At 35.6% G+C, this 20906-nt stretch overlaps 1 protein-coding gene across 3 annotated transcripts in view; it reads left to right on the top strand.

Annotated features, from left to right (window-relative positions):
* The window catches only part of QSER1 (glutamine and serine rich 1), a 74045-nt gene extending 53425 nt beyond the window's left edge, over positions 1-20620 (top strand). For all 3 annotated transcript variants that reach the window (XM_041774322.1, XM_041721637.1, XM_041721636.1), the window contains exons 8-13: positions 931-1148; positions 7850-7987; positions 10120-10217; positions 13727-13879; positions 15594-15689; positions 16966-20620. In XM_041774322.1, the coding sequence (XP_041630256.1) occupies positions 931-1148; positions 7850-7987; positions 10120-10217; positions 13727-13879; positions 15594-15689; positions 16966-17106 (844 nt within the window). In that variant the 3' untranslated portion in view covers positions 17107-20620. The remainder of the gene's footprint in view (positions 1-930; positions 1149-7849; positions 7988-10119; positions 10218-13726; positions 13880-15593; positions 15690-16965) is intronic.
* The last annotated feature ends 286 nt before the right edge of the window (positions 20621-20906 follow it).

The following is a 20906-nucleotide window of genomic DNA, read 5'->3' as shown; positions in this document are numbered from 1 at the left end:
GATAGACACACACACACAGAGAGAGAGAGAGAAAGAGAGAGGCAGAAACATAGGCAGAGGGAGAAGCAGGTTTCATGCCGGGAGCCTGATGTGGCACTCGATTCTGGGACTCCAGGATTGTGCCCTGGGCCAAAGGCAGGCACCAAACCGCTGAGCCACCCAGGGATCCCAAAACATCAAATTTTTAAATGAAATAAATTTTGAGAAAAAATTGTAAGACCTCTATTACTAAGCAGGTGTACAATAGAATTATCATGTTAATTAATGTAATTCTGGATTGTCTGGAACACAAACCTGGAAGACAGCTGACCTAGCCACAATCCTGTGATCTGTATGGGGAAAGAGGTATGACCCTAGATATTCTCAGTCTAGTGCTAGCAAGGTCTAGTTTGGTTAAGATTCCAACTTACCAGAAGCAGTGCACCTTTTTTTCTTATGAGGAAATCTTATCCACTCATATCTCCAGAACTAACACAGCAAATCTTGAGGGGCTCTGGGACAGACAGTTTGGTCTCCACATCAGAACCTGGTTCCACCAGAGCCTATGAGGGTTTCAGATGGTCAGAGCTAGATGTGGCTCTCAAGAATATATTATGCATTATTTCCCAAAGCCTTTGATCACTGGTTGTACAGCCTCATCTGTAGGAAAATGAGTTCATAAAGGGGGAGAAGGAGTGAGAAGAGAGAAATAGAGATTAGATTAATAGTCCTTTAATAGCTGAATATTGAATGTCAGTGGTTAAAGTGTATATGAAGAGTATTTGGGAGAGGACTCATCATTGAAGATATATAAGACTTGGACTTTATTTTTGAGGCATTGGTGATGTAATTAAATACACTTTTCTTCACTACTGGTACTTGTTTTTGGTCTAATTTATTTTAATTTGACAAGATATCAGTGTGTTAATGAGGTTGTTTGTAACATTGCAGAACTGTTCAGGCCAAGCCAAGTAGTAGCAGTAAAACTTCTGATCCTCCAGCACCAAAAACTACAACAACAAAAGCCCCTTCCGTGAAACCCAAAGTTAAACAGCTGAAAGTAAAGGCTGAGCCACCACCAAAGAAACGGAAGAAATGGAAAGAAGAGTTTTCATCCTCCCAATCTGACTCCTCTCCTGAGATCCATTCTAGTAGTAGTGATGATGAGGGTAAGTTCTCCATGAAATGACTTCCTTGATAACTTTGGATTATCTACATGAACAGAGAGAAGCAATGATGCTCACAATTCAAAATTGTTTTATACATAAAAATAAATACATACATAACAAACACAAAGTCACATTCCCTGACCACTAATAGAAAGCACAGTTTGCCCACACATACAGTCTTGTAAAACAGAAAAAGCAGGGAACTCAAAGAAGACAGTTGGGAGTTCTTTTTTTTTTTCCTTAAAGAATTATTTATTTATTTATGATAGACATAGAGAGAGAGAGAGGCAGAGACAACACAGGACGAGGGAGAAGCAGGCTCCATGCCGGGAGCCCGACGCGGGACTCGATCCTGGGACTCCAGGACAGCGCCCTGGGCCAAAGGCAGGCGCCAAACCACTGAGCCACCCAGGGATCCCCGACAGTTGGGAGTTCTAATCATAGTAATGCCAGTTAGCTCATCTCTTTGGGTAGGATGGGGGATTAGATCAGATGACTTATAGTAAGAATCCTGTTGGGGACACCTGAGTGGCTCAGCGGTTGAGCCCTTGGAGTCCCAGGATTGAGTTCCCTGCATGGAGCCTGCTTCTCTCTCTGCCTATGTCCCTGTCTCTCTCTCTCTCTCTGTCTCTCATGAATAAATATATACCATTTTAAAAAAAGAAAGAATCCTGTTGTTCTAAACTTCCAAGTCCATGCTTATGCTAGAAGAAAAGAGTAAAATGAGCCTAGGAAGCAGCAACTCTGAAACTAGTTAATAATAATATACTGTATACTTCTGTGTATATGGAATATGTTTATTAATTATAATATATCGCATACTGCTGTGTATCTGCCATTAGCCAACCAGCTGTCCTTGACTATGTAGGCACACTAGGAACACTTCTCTGTGCCTTGGTTTTCTTTTTTTTTTTTTTTTTTTTTTTTAAGATTTTATTTATTTATTTGTGAGAAACACAGAGAGGCAGAGATAAAAGCAGGCTCCCTGCGGGGAAGCCTGATATGGGACTCGATCCCTGAACCCTGGGATCATGATGTGAGCCAAGGCAGACGCTCCACCACTGAGCCGCCCAGGTGCCCCTGTTTTCTCTTATAAAATGAAAAGGTTGAAATATACCAGCAGTTATCAAACTTTTTGACCTCAGAACACTTTTTTATTACTCTTAAAACTGTTGAAGACACCAAAGAGCATTTTTGTAGGCTGGATGTAGATATAGATGTAGATGTAGGTATAGACGTATTTACTTTATTAGAAACTAAACCTGAGATAGTTGTGAAACATAAGAATAGAATACACCCACATACAATCCATTAGACATCAGGCGTGTTGTGTAACACATGCAAGAAACATCAAACAGTTCAATCTAGGGCAAAGGTTTGCAAACTGTGGCCAGTGAGCCCAACCTGATCAGCAGTGGCAGCCTATTCTTATAAATAAGGTTTTAACTGGAACACAGATTCATTTACATATTTTCAAATAGTTGCTGTTCTACCACAGTGGCAGATTTTTGAGTCGTTGCGACAGAGAGCATATGACCATTAAAGCCTTGAATATATGCTACCTGGCCCTTTTCAGAAAAGGTTTGGTGACTCAACTTCTAGAGCATAAAGTTAAAGGAAGACCGAAAAAGATGAAAGGATGATGGACGGCCATGTGTGCCAAGTTAAAGCTAAAAGCCTGGGGGCACCTGGGTGGCTCAAGTAGTTAAGTGTCTGCCTTGCGCTCAGGTCATGATTTCAGGGTCCTAGGATTGAGCTTCACAGTGTCTCTGTGTCTCTCATGAATAAATAAATAAAATCTTTCTAAATAAATAAATAAATAAATCTTTTTATTTTTTAAGATTTTATTTATTTATTCATGACAGACAGAGGCAGAGGGAGAAGCAGGCTCCATGCAGGGAGCTTGACATGAGACCCAATACCAGGTCTCCAGGATGACACCCCAAGCCGAAGGCAGCGCTAAACCTCTGAGCCACCTCTGAGCCACCGGGGCTGCCCTGTTTTTAAAAGCTACTTAGAAAGTATGCAAATCAGAATCTATAGAGAAATTAGTGCTTTGAGTATGTGTGGAAGGCAATATAAGTAATCTCTGCAGTTAGCATTCTTGCCTACTGCTTAGAATGGAGTAGTTTGGAATCTGAATTTGCACACAATTATACCGCTTCTTCAAAGGACGTTCAAGATAAAATTTTTCTTTATTGGTATTTTGAGTTGCCACTAGGTGTCACTAGTAGGTAAGCATTTTTAGTTTTTAAAAAGTCAAATATTAATAAACATAGATTTATAGGCTGGTGGTTTTCAAAACTATTTTAAGAGACTTCTTTATAATCTTCAGATTTATTGAGAATTCCAAAGCACTTGTGTTTTTGTGGGCTTTACCTATTGATATTTACCGAATATCAATTAAAATAAATTTTTAAAAATATTTATTGAAAATAAACCCATTACATGTTAGTATTTCTTTTTTTCTTTTTTTTATTTTTTATTTATTTATGATAGTCACACAGAGATAGAGAGGCAGAGACATAGGCAGAGGGAGAAGCAGGCTCCATGCACCGGGAGCCCGACGTGGGACTCGATCCCGGGTCTCCAGGATCGCGCCCTGGGCCAAAGGCAGGCGCCAAACCGCTGTGCCACCCAGGGATCCCCATGTTAGTATTTCTTAAACAATAATTGTATTTTCCTAAATTCACAGTAGTTAGAAGAGTAGCATTTTCATATTTGCTTCTACATGTATTATTTCAGCTAAAATATAAAAGGAAACCCAGCCTTGGGGCGCCTGGGTGGCTCAGTCAGTTAAGTGTCTGATCCCTGGGGGTTCTGGGATCCAGCCCTGTGGCAGGCTCCCTGCACAGTGGGGGATCTGCTTCTTTCTCTGTGTCCCCTCCCCCATCCCATGCTTTCTCATTCTCTCTCTCAAATAAATAAAGTGGTTTGTTTTTTGTTTTGTTTTGTTTTGTTTAAAGAAAGAAGAAAACCCAGCCTTAGAAAGATTTGTAGTTGGGAAAGGGAAGAATATTTTAATTTTCAAGCAATTATGGATATTTTTATTTGATACTAAGTTTTTATTTTATAAACTTGACAAGTGGTAGTTTCTTCATCTTTTCATGCTTGTTACGTTAAAACCTATTGGTTTGTTTTATCCCTTGAATGTGTCTTTAATTCATGAATGATTTTATAACATTATCCATTAGTCATGTGAAAATATCTGTTAGTTCATTCATGTACATATTTGATTTCGCTTTTTTCCACATTTAAAGCAATTGTGGTAAAATACATAGAACATAAAATTTGCTGTTACAACAATTTTTGAGTTAGAATTCAGTATTATAGAATTCACACTGTTGTGCAACTATCACAACTATTGATTTGCAAACATTTGCATCATACCAAACAGAAACTTTGTAACCATTAAGCAATAATTCCCATTCTCTTTCCCCCAGTTGCTTGTAATCTCAACGCAACTGTTTCCATGATATTGCCTACTCTAAATATCTCATATAAATGTGCCTGTCTTATTTCACTTAACATGATGTTTTCAAGGTTCATTCATGTTACAGCATGTTTTCACATTTATTGCTTTTTATGGCTGAATGCTATTCCATTATAAGTATATCCATTGCATGTTCACTTTGTTTATCTTTTCATCTATTGATGGACACGAATTGATTCCACCTTTTGGTTATTGTAAATAATGCTGCAGTGAACATCAATGAACATTGGCATACAAATATCTGCCTGCATCCTTTTTTCAGTTCTTTGGGTATATACCTAGGAGTAGAATTGCCATATCATGATAATTATATGTTTAGCTTTTTGAGGCTCTACCAGGCTTTTTCTACAGTGGTTGCACCATTTTATATTCCCACCAGCAATGCATGGGGTTCCAATTTCTTCACATCCTCACCAACACTTGTTATTTTTTGGTTTTGGTGTGTTGTTGTTCTTTATTGTAGCCACCCTAATGGGTATAAAGTGGTATCTCATTGAAGTTTTGATTTGTATTTTCCTAACAAATAATGATGTTGAACATCTTTTCAAGTGCTTATTGGCCATTTCCTTATCTTCTTTGGAGAAATGTCTATTCAAATCTTTTGCCCATTTTTTTAATTGGATCATTTTTCCTTTTGTTCTTGGGAGTTCTTTGTATAAACTAGATATTAAACCCTTATCAGATACATGATTTGGAAATATTTTATTCTGTTCTGTAGGTTGATATTTCACTTTTGATAATGTCCATTGATGGCACAAAAAGTTGAAATTCTTTTTTTAGTATTTTATTTATTCATGAGAGACACACAGAGAGAGGCAGAGATGTAGGCAGAGGGATAAGCAGGCTCATTGCAAGGAGCCCGATGTGTGACTCAATCCCAGACCCTGGAATCATGCCCTGAGCCGAAGGCAGACACTCAACCACTGAGCCATCCAGGCGACCCAAAAATTTGAAATTCTAATGAAGCCAAATTTATCTATTTTTTCTTCTATTGCTTAGATTTTTTTTTAAAGATTTTATTTATTCAGAGAGAGAGAGAGAGAGAGGCAGAGTCATAGGCAGAAGGAGAAGCAGGCTCCATGCAGGGAGCCTGGCATGGAACTCGATCCCAGGTCTCCAGGATCACATCCCAGGCTGCAGGCGGCTCTAAACTGCTATGCCACCGGGGCTGCCCTATTGCTTAGACTTTTGGTGTTATATTTAGAATTCATTGCCAAATACAAGGTCATGAAGATTTACCCCTATATTTTCTTCTAAGAGTTTCATGATTTTATTTTATTTTTTAAGATTTTATTTATTCATGAGAGACACACACAGAGAGATAGAGAGAGGCAGAGACATAGGCAGAGGGAGAAGCAGGCTCCATCCAGGGAGCCCGATGCAGGACTCGATCCCCGGTCTCCAGGTTCAGGCCCTGGGCTGAAGGCAGCGCTAAACTCCTGAGCCACCCAGGCTGCCCAAGTTTCATGATTTTAGCTCTTATATTTAGGACACACATTTTTATAGCATCAAAAAATAACACTTATTAATGCTACCACCAATTTCATCAGTGAACTCCTTAAGTTTTGGGATGTTGTCAGGCTTATAGTGGTTGATACATGTTTTTCTGAATTCTCATTTTCATTTGAAACCTCAAATTTATCATTGGCAGCAAATGCTGTCATTTGTTTTTATGAATGACAGGTTTACTTCATTAATTTTTTTAAGAATACCAAGTCTGCGTAGGCATAGTGTGTGTGTCAATCGTACTTTTAAATGAAAATGATGTCCCATGGGGAGAATAGCTAGTTCATCTTGTAATTCAAAAAATTGCATGGATGTTCTTTTTAGAGATAACCATCATACCTTCATAATAGAAGTGCTTTATGTATATCTCTCATCACACAGAATATTAAGACATTTACTCAGTAGTAAAGATTTAATAGTTAACAATTTTTACTGCTTTATCAAACAATTCTTTTTTGTTTTTAACTTTTTGATTTTTTTAAGTAACCACTACCCGACATGGAGCTCAAACTCAAAGCCTCAACCTCAAAAGTTGCCTGTTCCACCAAATGAGCCAGCCAGGTGTCCCAAGGACTATCCTTAAGTGAAACTGGCTTTTTTTCCCCCTTAAAATACGTGGCAGTGTGATGGCAAAGTATATGACTACTAGTATGATTTGGTTTCATGGCCTTGATTGATGCTAAGGTACCAGCAATTTTACCCATCATTTTTATAAAGGTGAACAGAGGGGGATCCCTGGGTGGCGCAGCGGTTTAGCACCTGCCTTTGGCCCAGGGCACGATCCTGTGGACCGGGGATCGAATCCCACGTCGGGCTCCCGGTGCATGGAGCCTGCTTCTCCCTCTGCCTGTGTCTCTGCCTCTCTCTCTCTCTCTGTGTGACTATCATAAATAAAATAAAATAAAATTAAATTAAAAAAAAATAAAGGTGAACAGAGTAAAAAAGATACATAACATTTAATACTTTTATGAAAATAATTTTGAAATCAGTAAAAGGATTTTAGGGAAACCCCAAAAGATCCTTGGACCATACTTTAAGAACTGCTATTACAGACTATGATAGGGGGAAGCCTGGTGGCTCCACAGTTTGGCGCCTGCCTTTGGCCCAGGACGTAATCCTGGAGTCCTGGGATCGAGTCCCACATCGGGCTCCCTGTGTGGAGCCTGCTTCTCCCTCTGCCTGTGTCTCTGTGTCTCTCTGTGTGTCTCTCATGAATAAATAAATAAATAAATAAATAAATAAATAAATAAGTCTTTTTTAAAAAAATAAAGACTATGATAATAGTTTGTTAATAAAAAAATGCAACCAAGCAAATTTTAAAGACGTAATTGGCTTTATTATTTGATTCATGGATCAGTCGTATCCCATCTAGCAGGTAGAGGGGAATTCCAAAGGAGAAGCCTGCTTCTCCCTCTGCCTGTGTCTCTGCCTCTCTCTCTCTCTCTTTCTCTCTCTGTGTGTGTCTCTATGAATGAGTAAATAAAATCTTAAAAAAAAAATTAAAAAGCTCTCTAGTAATTGTGAGGTACAAACCAGCTTTGAGAATCTCTAACCTGGGGTGTTTTTAAAAACCGAATGGGCAAAACTTGAATTTGAAGAAATTCTGTGTACAACCATTTATCTGCTTGTAGGCTCTTGTTATAAACAAAAGTTTTTAAAAGTTACCAGAAAGGATATTTATGTTTTTTTTTTACTCTCCCAGAATTTGATCCTCCAGCTCCCTTTGTCACTCGTTTTTTGAACACAAGAGCGATGAAGGAAACCTTTAAGAGCTACATGGAATTGCTTGTTAGCATTGCTTTGGACCCTGACACGATGCAAGCCTTAGAGAAGAGCAATGGTACAGTCCACTAAATAGTACTTTCTTGGTAGTACTTTATGGATCTTCTTGATTCTTGTTTGTTGGTTACATGGTTAATATATGAGTTTTGTGATATCTGTACATTGTCAATTCACAAATTCATGCTTTGATTCTATAAAGTAGTCCTGTCATTTCGTGAATTGTCTATACTTGAACAACTCTATATTGAATTATTTTTATTGATTTCTACTCATGGAAAAATTCTGTAACTACCCACAAGTCTTCACTAAATTACATGCAAGGTCCAGATGTCAGTATATTCTGCTTTCTAGTAATTGGAAAGATGAACCAGATAATAATGGTATAAAGATTAAAATCATACATTTGTGTCTAGTAAAAGATACATAATTATTTTCTAATCAACTAATAGTAAAATAATTCATGTATTGTTATTAATATTAACAAAATTAATATTATTCCTTTATTCTCTTCCTTTAGTAACTTTTTTCTTATAGTAAAATAGATGAAATTAATATATGAAATAAATTGGTGATTCATGTATTTAGTGTTGCTCACTAATGTTTACCGCTCAGCTATTATGGCATTCACCAAGGACACCTAAAATAAAGGAATAAAAGGATTAATGAGCAGTTTCCATTACCCTTCTATCAATGAATTGTATGCATGTATGAACAAAAGATAGTAACAAAGAAAAATCACTAACAATACTCTTCAACAGCAGTGCCTCATAGTACATATTTTATTTCTACATACTTGGATATACATTATTCTGTTTTAATCCCAAAACAATTCAGATAGCCATTTTGTAGATGAAGACCCTGAGGCTCATAGAAGATAAGTGACTTGCTTAAGAGCCTACAATTTACAAGTAGCCGAGAAAGGATTCAAATCCAAGGTCTAATTTCTGGTCCATCCTATTTTTGACCATATAATCAGAGACTGTAATCTGTAAGTCAGTCTTATTTTTTTAAAAGATTTTATTTATTTATTCATGAGAGATACAGAGAGAGAGGCAGAGACATAGGCAGAGGGAGAATCAGGCTCCCTGCAGGGATCCTGATGAGGGACTCGATCCTGGGACCCCGGGGTCACAACCTGAGCTGAAGGCAAGATGGTTCAACCACTGAGACACTCAGAGACCCCCATAAAGTCAGTCATTTTAGAATCATTTAGAGCTGGAAGAGACGTTAGAGATTATCTACTCTAAAACATTCATTTTGTAGATTAAGGTTCAAAGAGATTAAATGTGTTTCATAGAGTTATAGAACAAGTTAATGGTAGAATAACCACAGTTAAAACCCAATGGTTAATTCCCCACGTCGGCGTTTTTGCCTTTAAATGTTTTTTCAGGGACACCTGCGTGGCTCAGCGGTTTAGCACCACCTTCTGCTCAGGGCGTGACCTTGGAGACCCGGGATCGAGTCCCACATCGGGCTCCTTGCATGGAGCCTGCTTCTCCCTCTGCCTGTGTCTCTGCCTCTTTCTCTCTCTCTCTCTCTCTCTCTGTCTCTCATGAATAAATGGATAAAATCTTTTTTTAAAAAAAAATACCAGATAATTCTATATTTTGTAACATGATTATTGTTTTTGTTTTTGTTTTTCCAGTAAACTCCCTGGGAAGTTTGATTTCTACAGCGGAGTTTTGTTTTGTTTTAAGATTTTATTTATTTATTCATGAGAGACACAGAGAGAGAGGCAGAGACACAGGCAGAGGGAGAAGCAGGCTCCTTGCAGGGAGCCTGACGTGGGACTCGATCCCAGTTCTCCAGGATCACACCCTGGGCTGAAGGCAGCGCTAAACTGCTGAGCCACCCGGGCTGTCCATGATTATTGTTTAGATGATAAAGAAGTCTAGAGAAATTAGGCATTTTGCTCACTGGTCATTAGCTGTCATCAATCTAGTGGCAGAAAGGGTTAAAACCCAGGACTTCTGATCCTTTCGTCCTACTATGCTGTTGCTTTCTTATGTGGCTATTGGCAGACCTATTTTTCAAGTTAGCTTTTGTTCAGAAAGCTGTGTCCAATATTTTAAAAGTAATATTTGTATACACCAATGAATTTAATGTCTTAACTTTGAGGAAAGTTGGATTTTTAACAAGTTTTTGTGTTGGCAGTTTATCCTGTTACAATAAATTTTTATCTTGTTTTAGATGAGCTACTTCTGCCTCATATGAAAAAAATTGATAGCATGCTGAATGATAACCGAAAGAGACTTCTTTTGAATCTTCATTTGGATCAGTCATTCAAGGTATTTCCTTCAGATGATTTATTAGCAGACTTGTTGGCATTCATAGTCTTAAGTGTAATAGGCAGGAGATTTATGTAAGCCATTCTCAGTTTTATAAAATTTTTTCACCCAATGAAAATTTGATTTTTATTCATTATGAGTCTGCTTGTCTTTTTAGTTTATTAAGCCCATCCTTAGTGTTAGTCATTTACTTTCTCTGCTTAAATTTATTTTTAAGGCTTCTATATTCATCTCGAAAGCTTCTACATAATAATTTCCAAATGCTTTCAAAAGTACTGCCTTTAAACTACCAAATTCCAATCTTGTTTTTCTTCTAAACTTTTTCAAATTTTTGCATTTCATCTATAATTAGAATTGGCGTTTCCTTATCAAAACTCCTTTTTCATGCCTGATTTCCTCAGTTTCTGAGGAAAAACTGATCTTAACATAATGGTAGATATATATTGTTATATCTGTTAATGTATCTTGGAACTCTAAATTGGTTTTAGTGTTACCAGAAATATAGAACAACAAAAAGCTAATCTACACACAAAAAAACTTATCATAGAAGCTACTTCATAATCCAGAAATTTCTAGCTTTTCTTTATTGAAAGTATAACATAAAACATTTAGAATCATTTGATCATGTTTCCTTTGGGAGAAGTTGTTTATACATTTGTGTGGCTTTTTATTTTTATAAAGAGACTTTATTTTTATGGCAGTCTTAAGTTCACAGCAAAATTGAGGACAAAGTACAGAGAGTGCCCATCTTACCACATAGGAACAACCTCCCCCATTATCAGCATGTCCCAACAGAGTGGTACATTTGTCATAATTGACGAACCTACATTGACACATCCTTCTAACCAGAAGTTCTCAGTCTGCTGGCTCACTCATGATGGTATACATCCTGTCAGTTTGGAGAAAAGTATAATGAAATGTTACCTACTATGAAAGTGTCACACAGAGTAGTTTCACTGCCCGGAAAATCCTCCATATTCTATGCAGCCCTCCCTCCTTCCCCACCTAACCTCTGGCAACCACTGATCTTTTTCTCTGTAGTTTTACCTTTCCCAGAATGTCCTATAGTTGAAAACCATCCCATATGTAGCCTTTGCAGATTGGCTTCGTTCACATACTAATAAGAATTTAATGTTCTAAGGCACCTAGCAGACTCTCATCAATAGAGCCTATGACTCTTGATCTAAGGGTCGTGAGTTCAGGCCCCACATTGGGCATAGAACTTACTTTAAAAAACAAAAAATCAAGATCTACAAAATAACTTGTTTAAAAAAGAAAGAATTTTTTTCTGCCATGTCTCTTTATGGCTTGATAGTTCATTTCTTTTTACCGGGGAATAATACTCTGTTCTCTGAATATATCACATTTTATCTACTTATGTACTGAAGGACATCCTGGTCACTTCCTGATCCTGGCAATTATCAATAAAACTACTATATAAACATTTGTGTGCAGGTTTTTGTGTGGATGTAAGTTTTCAATTCATATGGGTGATTTGTATAGCTTTTTCACATGCCTGTTTTATCTGAACTCCACATAAAAGTGAAAACTGACTTCATTTTATCTAGGAGAAAATTAGTGCTCTGAGACTGTGTTCAAAATTAAATGACACAGAGGTGCCTGGCTGGCTCAGTCAACAGAGCATGTGACTCTTGATCTTGGGATCATGAGTTTGGGCCCCACACTGGGCATAGAGTTTGCTTTTAAAAAAAGATCAGAGATAAACAACACCAAACTACTAATAGTCCTATTCTTATTCTTCACTGGCGTGTACTTGCAGAGAAAAAACAGTCAAAAGGTAGTATGAAGGCAGTATTAAGAATCTGGTCTACCAACTCCTAAATCCAGTATTTTCTGCTTAATTGCTGTCATCAAATGAAATCTGAAAAAATGCCATATTTTGTGCAGAGAAGGGAATGCTATAATATGTGTGTTTTCTAAAAATTTACTAAACCTTTAAAATGACCAATTTGGCTACTTGTTTTATTTTTTTTTTTAAGATTTTTATTTTTTAAGTAATATCTATACCCAATGTGGGGTTCAGATTTACAACCCCCTGATCAAAGAATTGCATGCTCCACTGACTAAGCCAACCAAGCACCCATTGGCCAACCCTTTAGAAATATTAAACCAGTTCTGTAATAATTTGTATTAAAATAAAACCACCGCTTGAAATTTAATAGATGCACTAGATGTTTAAAACTTATACAATAGTTATGATGAACAACTGAAAAATTAATTTCCATGTTTTTATTTTCAAAGAAAACACAAAATTTTTAATTTTAAAATTAGTTACTAACTTTGATTATTTTCACTTACAGCAATTTGCGTTTCAAAGACAAAATATATGCACAGTATTACAGTATGTTTTTAAAATAGTAAAATATTACAAATAGTAGATTATAAAAGATTTTCTATTCTTTAGAAATAACTGACACCATTAACCATGATGATCTCAGTAATTTTAGGAATCCTAAAGCCTTTTGAAGTTAATCATGTTCTGTTTTCCTCTGAAATCCATGTGCTTCCAATCATCTTTAGCATCTTGTCACAAAAGGTCTTGGGAACGCAGAGGCTGGAATAAAGTGGCCCTAAAGGTTGTAACTGTTTATAAAACAGTGTAGCTTATCAAATGGGAACTTCATTCTGAATAATAAATATAATGGGAGCAGTTGAACCCTTTTAATGTCAAAATAGTAAATGATAGTGGTTACTCAGTTTAATCTTTTAAAACAACTTTTTTGAAGTAAATTCTGTGCCTGACTGAGCCAGCCAGGTGCCCCTTAAAACAATACTTAAACTAGTTAAATTTACCTACAAATATCATTCAGTTATTGTTAGTAGCTTTTCATGTCCAAATGATTTGCCAAATAGGTAAGAGCATAAATACACCAATGACTGTTAAAGAGTGGGCTAGAATTGGTTTGGTCACATGACCACTGAGTTATCAGTGAGTAACTACTGTGTCATGGTGGCCAGAGAATGTATTGAGGTCTGTTTTGGACTCTTCATACAATTGAGGTCAAAAGAAGCAGGGAAGTGGTGAAGCCAGATAAGTATTGTAATGCTGCTTGTTTTCACTCATCCTCATCTGGGAGCAGGTGAATTCTTAATAGCAAGACTGGGCCAAGTGTCAGGGTATTGACAGTGGTTGAATTGGTGGGGCTTTGAAGAAACCTATGTCCCTCTTTCTCCTACTTTGAAGCCACAGAGAGGCCTTTCTAGAACTCCCTGGCTCTCTGAGGAGTCCCTGCAAAGCAGGTGCTAAGGTTCACCCCAATTCACGGATTCCACACCTTGATGGAGGAGCTACAAAGAATTTGTGGCTCTGTTTAATACTCCTGTATATTTCTAAGTTGTATATATTTTTCATACTCCATCTGTATATGTGTTTGTACTACATGTAAATGTATATACATATCTGTATTTTTTAAAATAAGTTTTGAATAGTTGGAAGTAGTTTGGATTAGTTTTCTTCTGATGTCAGTTATTTTTGCTTTATTTTAAAGACTGCTTTGGAAAGTTTTCCCGAGCTAACAATAATTACTCGAGACTCTAAAGCAAAAAGTGGGGGTTCTACTATTTCTAAAATCAAAATGAACGGCAAAGCTTATAATAAGAAAACTCTAAGGACTTCTAAAACAACCACCAAATCTGCACAAGTAAGTGTTTATGGAGTGATATAATTATACCTTTTTCAGTTAATATAATTCCTCTTTAAAATATTGAAATAAATATTTAACTCTACTGTTATTAAATGTGAAGTGTTTTCAGTTGGAAGTGAACAGCTCCAGCTCAAGGGAACAGAGACTCGGTCTTATTTTGTTTTTCTACATTGTGTAGTATAGTATCTACAGGTAGTTAGTGCTTGCAGATTTTTAAAATAGATGAATAGGCAAGGAATTACCTGATGCCTCTATTTATATTTTCAGTATATTTTTTGTCATTAGGTACAAATGCATATCTGAGGGTGCACATACCCATAAGATTCAGTATTCCAGATTTGTATAGTTATTGAATTGGAATTCACTCATTTTCAAACATAGTGTAAATTATTGCCTTTTTATTTTATTATTTTAAGGATTTTATTTTTATTTATTTCAGGGAGTGTGAAAGAGCACAAGCAGGGGACCCAATGGGATGCAGGGCTCTGTCCCAGGTCCCTGGGATCATGACCCAAGCCAAAGGCAGACGTTTAATCAGTTAAGCCACCCAGGAGCCCCAATTATCAATCACCTTTTTAGAAATCAGGAAACATCAATTTTACATCAAAAATAAATTCTGTAGAAACATGCATAAAATATATACCTTTACTTATTGCACAGTTCTTTGTAGGAGCAATCTAGTTATGTATCACTGGTAGACTGGATAAGTAGAGCCATCCAGATAATGTAACACTATGCACTTTTTAAAAAGATACTCATTCATTCTTTCAATTACATTTTGAGTGCCTGTCATGTGCCAAATACAGTCCTAAGTTGTGGGAATAGAACTGTGAAAAATGGTCAAAATTCCCTGCCCTCGTATAATTTATAGCAGTAGGTGGGTATATGTAATAAATAGAAGGATATGCCAGTTTTAGTTGGGTTAAAAACAAGTTATGAAAAATAAAATTGCAGAATGGGTGACGGGCACTGAGGGGGACACTTGACGGGATGAGCACTGGGTGTTTTTCTGTATGTTGGTAAATTGAACACCAATAAAAATTAATTTATTTAAAAAAAAGAAAAATAAAATTGCAGAACAATATGTATAGTAGGATTTCATTCCCATTACAAAATTAGTGTCATTAATACATGTTATACACAGGAAGAACCTATACCATGCTTTTAACCTTGTTTAACTCTGAAACAAGAGTTTATAGGATTCTTTATAAGTCATGTTACCTGTTTACTGTTTATATTTTTTTAATATTTTTATAAATATTTATATTTACAAAATATAAATATATTTATATTCATGAAAAAGAGTGAAGATTTTATTTTTTTATTATTTTTTTTAAACAGAACTCCTGGGTTCTTCTTTTTTTTTTTTAAGATTTTATTTATTTATTCATTCATGAGAGATACAGAGAGAGGGAGAGGCAGAGACACAGGCAGAGGGAGAAGCAGGCTCTATGCAGGGAGCCCGATATGGGACTCAATCCCAGGTCTCCAGGATCACGCCTCAGGCTGCAGGCGGCGCTAGGCTGCTGCGCCACCGGGGCCACCCAAGAGTGAAGACTTTAAAATACAATTTAAATTCTTATTTTGAATACGCCTCTTGCCCATATTTAAGCTTGTATCTAGCCATATTAGTCATTTATTTTTAAGATTTCCATTAAGACTTGAAAGTTCCATGAAATAAATATACTTGTGAATTCTTTTATTTTTATAGGAGTTTGCTGTTGATCCAGAGAAAATACAGCTGTATTCTTTGTATCATTCACTCCATCATTATAAATATCATGTTTATCTGATATGTAAAGATGAGGTAATTTTTTTTTCATTTACTTAAATCTGTTTTTCTGAACTTTAAGGAGACTCTCTAAGCTGTGGTATTTTTTTAATGTTTTAAAGTGAATTGTTTTAAAAAATACATGTCTATTATTATGTAAATAATATTCTGAGTCTCTTTATTATGTGTTGTGCTTATATTAAACTGAGGCTCTTACAGAAACTGTAAGTGGTAATGTTTTTAAGCTGTTACGCGTGCTTTATATCGCCATAATAAGTGGTACTTTATTTCATTTTCTTTACTCATAATACATAATGATCCTGCTTTAATTCACTTCAGTCACTGCTTTGATATCCTGCTGTCTTCCCTATCACTAGAATGGCCTTATCCCGCGTAATTGCTGAAAAAGGGGTTTTTGTGCCTTGGCAGAAAGAAATGATAGTTAATCTAAAAAAAAAAAAAAAAAAGAAGAAAAGAAAGAAATGATAGTTAAAATTTAATTGTAACTTTTAAGTACCATAATTTAAGTTGCTCAGAAATTATATATGACAAAAATACCACTTTGGGGGGGGGGGATGTAAAGATCAATTTCCTCAATGATTAAATGCTTGTAGACTGTAGTATCTTCTGATCAGCACTACTAGTTTTTTATTTAAGAATTAAGTTGGATCAAGCCTATACTTGATGTATTTGGTGATAATCAGTGGAAAGATGTTCATAAATCTAACCTCTAGCAAAGGAGAAAATAAAGATGGTCATGCAAAATGTGGTGATTATTTTTACAATGCTCTGCTCTGAAATGCAGAATTAAACCCAAAATTTGTCATTTAGGTTGTTTTTTTTTTTTTTAAGATTTTATTTATATTCATGAGAGACAGAGAGAGAGAAGCAGAGACAGAGGCAGAGGGAGAAGCCCGCTCCATGTAGGGAGCCCAATGTGGGACTCGATCCCATGTGGGACTCTATCCCGGGTCTCCAGGATCACGCCCCAGGCTGAAGGTGGCAGTAAACCGCTGAGCCACTGGGGCTGCCCTGTCACTTAGTTTTTAACGCGATTGGAAGGAATTCAGAAAGTTTGAACCATTTTTTTCTAGCCTTCCTCTTTGCCCTAATGGAGCTAAAAATTATAGGATTAGACTTCACTCAAATTTATATGAAATAATTATCCTCCATGGATGGAATTTTTTTTAAATCAATATTTGTAGGTATATCCATAAAATCCTTTTCGTTCAAGATACAGCAACAATAAACCCTTATAAAGAGTTAATAAAGTGTCAAGTATGAGCTAATGTGATAATCCTCTTTATTTTAGATTTCTTCTGTGCAGAAAAGAAATGAAGACTTAGGACAGGAAGAAATTGTTCAACTTTGTATGAAAAATGTAAAATGGGTGGAAGACCTATTTGAAAAATTTGGAGAACTTCTAAATCATGTACAGCAGAAATGTTCCTAACATTTCCACAAAAGTTCCGTCTATTTTATAGCACTAATGAACTAGCAGAGAAGGGTGGTCAAAGGGGGTGTAAGGCCTCATATAATTGAATGTCAAGCAGTGGTCTGTGGGCATACCTGCTTTGATCATAGAACTTGCATCATAACCTCTGCTGAAGGACAGTGGTGCTGCCAAGGAAGTCAGTCCTTTGGAAATGGACCTAAAATCCCACCACATTTTTATCCTAATGAATGATTTTTCTATTTTGTAAACCATTGGGTAACTGAGTTTTATTTTCAGAAATGTTTTTTGACAAATGATGAAGCATGCACTAAATATAATTTTTCTTTATTGCTAGAGAGATAACACTTAAGTAACTTGATTATTTTTTCCTGACTGACTAAACACCAGAACAAAAGAGAGGTGGCACAAAATGCATATGTTTATATTCGTGTCTGGCCACAAAACAAAGTATTGTACATTATGTAAACAGATCTGGTGTGATGTGACATTTTGTATGAGAATATCCTCAATTTAAAATATGAAATTCAGAAACTGCATTCTGCTTTACGAACTCCTTTTACTCTTATCATGTTCAGGAAACTGGATGTGGAATTGGTGCAATTCTAGGACTGCTTTTTGTGTCAAATTATATTGTAATGAAAAAAAAAAAACAATGACATACTATTTTCCCTATCTCAAAGAAAAGTATTTTCCTTTATACTGTTTTTCCTTTGGAAAAATTTTCAATTGTACATTTTATTTCACTAATAGTTGTATTTTTCACAAGGAAAATGTTGTGGTTATAATTATGTTTGATGTATCTGTACTACACTTTTCATTATTTTCAGTAAATCTTATTTAGTTATATATTGAATTTCTATTGTGAATTCTATCTTGAGGTAACCATTTTTGTCTATATGGTTTTGCTCCAGTGTTATCCAGAATATGCATTCAGTACTAGAATTAGTGTAGCTTTATAAGTGGAGTTGTGTTAGACACTGCAATAATTTTCTAGTTCATGAAAATAAATTCCTGACTAAACTAGTGCTTGATTAATCGATATGTCAAAATCAAAATTAACCACATTATACGTTTGGAAGAATGAAATTTCTAATTAGGCTACGTGCAGTGTTAGACACAGCTCACCTAACTCTTAGAACTGGAAGTAGTAGAACTCTCCTCTTGGTGCCTTTCCAACCTTTATACATGCTGTTGTAGCTTTCTTTAGTTTGATAGCTAGTGTTTCAAGTAGTTTAGCTGAGACAGTGAATGTATTAGGTTCAACATGACCTTTTGTTTTTATTTGTGTTTGCCAACAGGATGCCTTATTTGTTTGAGAAAAAGATTTACTAGTGTCCTTCTAAACGATCTCCTTTTTAGGATTCTAAAGAAGTTGTTAATCATCATACTTTTTGTTTATTTTACCACCATTTAGTGCCTTAAGTCCTATCAAGAAAGCAGTGTTCCTGCTCAATGCCCAAATAAGACGTGCTTATGTGGACATTGCTATCGTCTTGATTTTGAGTTAACAGGCCAACTTCTTTTAAACTTAAAACCTTGGTAAACTGGCAAAGAATTAAAGATAACACGTGACTTGATTTGAGAATAAAACATATTGTAGCATTGGGTAGAAAATGAGTATTTGAGTTAAGCTTACATATTTATTTCTGATGGTTATCTTATTAAAAGCAATAATTCTTAATCTAACAGTCTTTGTTACCTGCCATTAGACAAGGTAATAATGGAAGTGTCTCTCAATGGTTAAATGTTCTGTTTCTTAAAGTCTTTAAAAAGACCCGTTTAAACAGTTTATTTTGAAAACAAAAGTAACCTATTAGATTCATTTTGCCTAACTCAAATGAGACTTATCAGCAGTGAGAGCATCATAAAATTGATTTTGCAAAGTGGAGAAGAGTAGGAAGCAGCCATATTTCCTTCTGATACTGACTCTGGACAGAATTGGTTTCTTTCATTTCCAAAGTGCAGAGTAGATAATTACATCTCCTAATTAGTGTTATAAGTACATGTCTTCATTCCCCCAGCCTACTTTCCTGAATCATTGATGGTTAAACATTTTTAAAAGCCATCGTGCATTTAGATAACATTTGAAGTACATGTTTGAAATCACTAGCCACATCTTCATGAGGCCCATGGAAAACAGGGACATTTCATTAAAGTTGATCTTAGGTTTCCTATAGAAAATAACCCATTTCCTTTCAACTGCAGTTGCTCTCAAAATGTTGGCAGTTGTATTCATTTTAGTAAAACAAGTGTTTTCATAATATCAGAGGCCACGTCTTTGATAATTGCCTGAAGGAAACCCAGTTGTTTTGCACCGTCTTCTCTCATTTGATCATATATCATAGGCAAGGACATAAACTTGGGCCTTATGACATCTATTCATGAGTCCTTTCTTTGTATGACATTGAATAAATACCTAGCCTTCGCATTCCTTGCCAGGGAGTTTGAAATTTATAATATAGAAATAATTTTAGATTGTAGATAGAGTTAAAGAGGTAAAGCACATATTGCCACCAACCAGGAAAACATTTTTAAGAAAGATTGGATTTTCCTCCCTACAGATACACCTGGAAATAATTTAATATAAAAAATCATTTTGTGTTGGTGTGGTTTATTTGTAGTTCAGATTAGTGATCGTAGAAGGGGCTTCCTTGTTCCCATTTTCATGATAACCCAGTTTCTACCTATTTGATCCGCTAATGAAGTCACAAATTTATTATGACTTAGGAATTATCATGGGAAGTAAACAATAGAAACCGTCCATTTTTCTATTATACTATCAAATAGAAAACATTGGTGAAATGGAAAAATCCTAATTTAAAACCACTTAGAAAATGTTCAGATTACCTTTCAGTTTCTAGATTTCTTTAAATTTCTAAAACTTAAAACTGAAAATTATAGGTGTTTCATACCTTATTACTATTTTCAGAGCTTTCCTCACAATTTTGAAAGTCTCACTTTTAATATATATATTTATTTTTGTTGAAACAGCTGTTTTCCAATCTATGATTTTCGGGATATACCCATAAAACCAATATAGCAGCAAGGTTATTGAATCAGCTTTGGGTCCCAAAAGTTGCTTCAGATGTGCAAGTTGTGAATTTTATTGTATTTGTAGAATACAGTTTTTGTTCTAAACTGTAGTTCCATCTGCTTCTCAAAAATGCTTTTCAAATAGATTAAACTGTCCCAGGATAACTGCTTACTGCTTCTATGTGTGTCAATTGCACTTGACACATAACTGCACAAAAAAACAATGTACACCATTGGTTGTGCATTAACTTACATGTACAACTTTTGGCATCTATGTTCACAAATGCATGTTTTCGAAAATCACCTTTATTTATAAGTGACAATAATTGAAGTTAAGGATACAAAGAAACCTGCATTTGTAGCCCAGAGTTTCAAGTGGTCCATAATACAATGTATGGAAATGTGAAAGACAATTTTGTATATTTGTTTGTTACTAACTCAGATCATTAAAATGAAAACAATTTTTTAAACAACAAAATCAGAATGTTATGAGGTTTTTTTTTTTTTAAGAACTGAAAACAGGTATTCTGTTATCCAAAAGCATCATCATGTTACTGATTCTTCACACAACACATATGTTGTAAGGTCCTAAACAAAGTTATTAGGAACAAATCTATATAAACGATTGAATAGGTAAAAACAAGTCTATCCTGATTCCTTAATTTTCAGAATAACAAGATCCTGCCTTTACCTTACTGTTTAAAAACAGTAGTATTTCAAATAAATAAATACTCAGCATATTTGCAGTGTTTTAATTAGTTTTT

The sequence above is a fragment of the Vulpes lagopus genome, chromosome 11 (assembly GCF_018345385.1).
Source record: "Vulpes lagopus strain Blue_001 chromosome 11, ASM1834538v1, whole genome shotgun sequence".
In the NCBI taxonomy this organism is placed as follows: Eukaryota; Metazoa; Chordata; class Mammalia; order Carnivora; family Canidae; genus Vulpes; species Vulpes lagopus.
The sequence above is the reverse complement of the archived record's forward strand: the minus strand, read 5'-3'. Positions and strand labels throughout refer to the sequence as shown.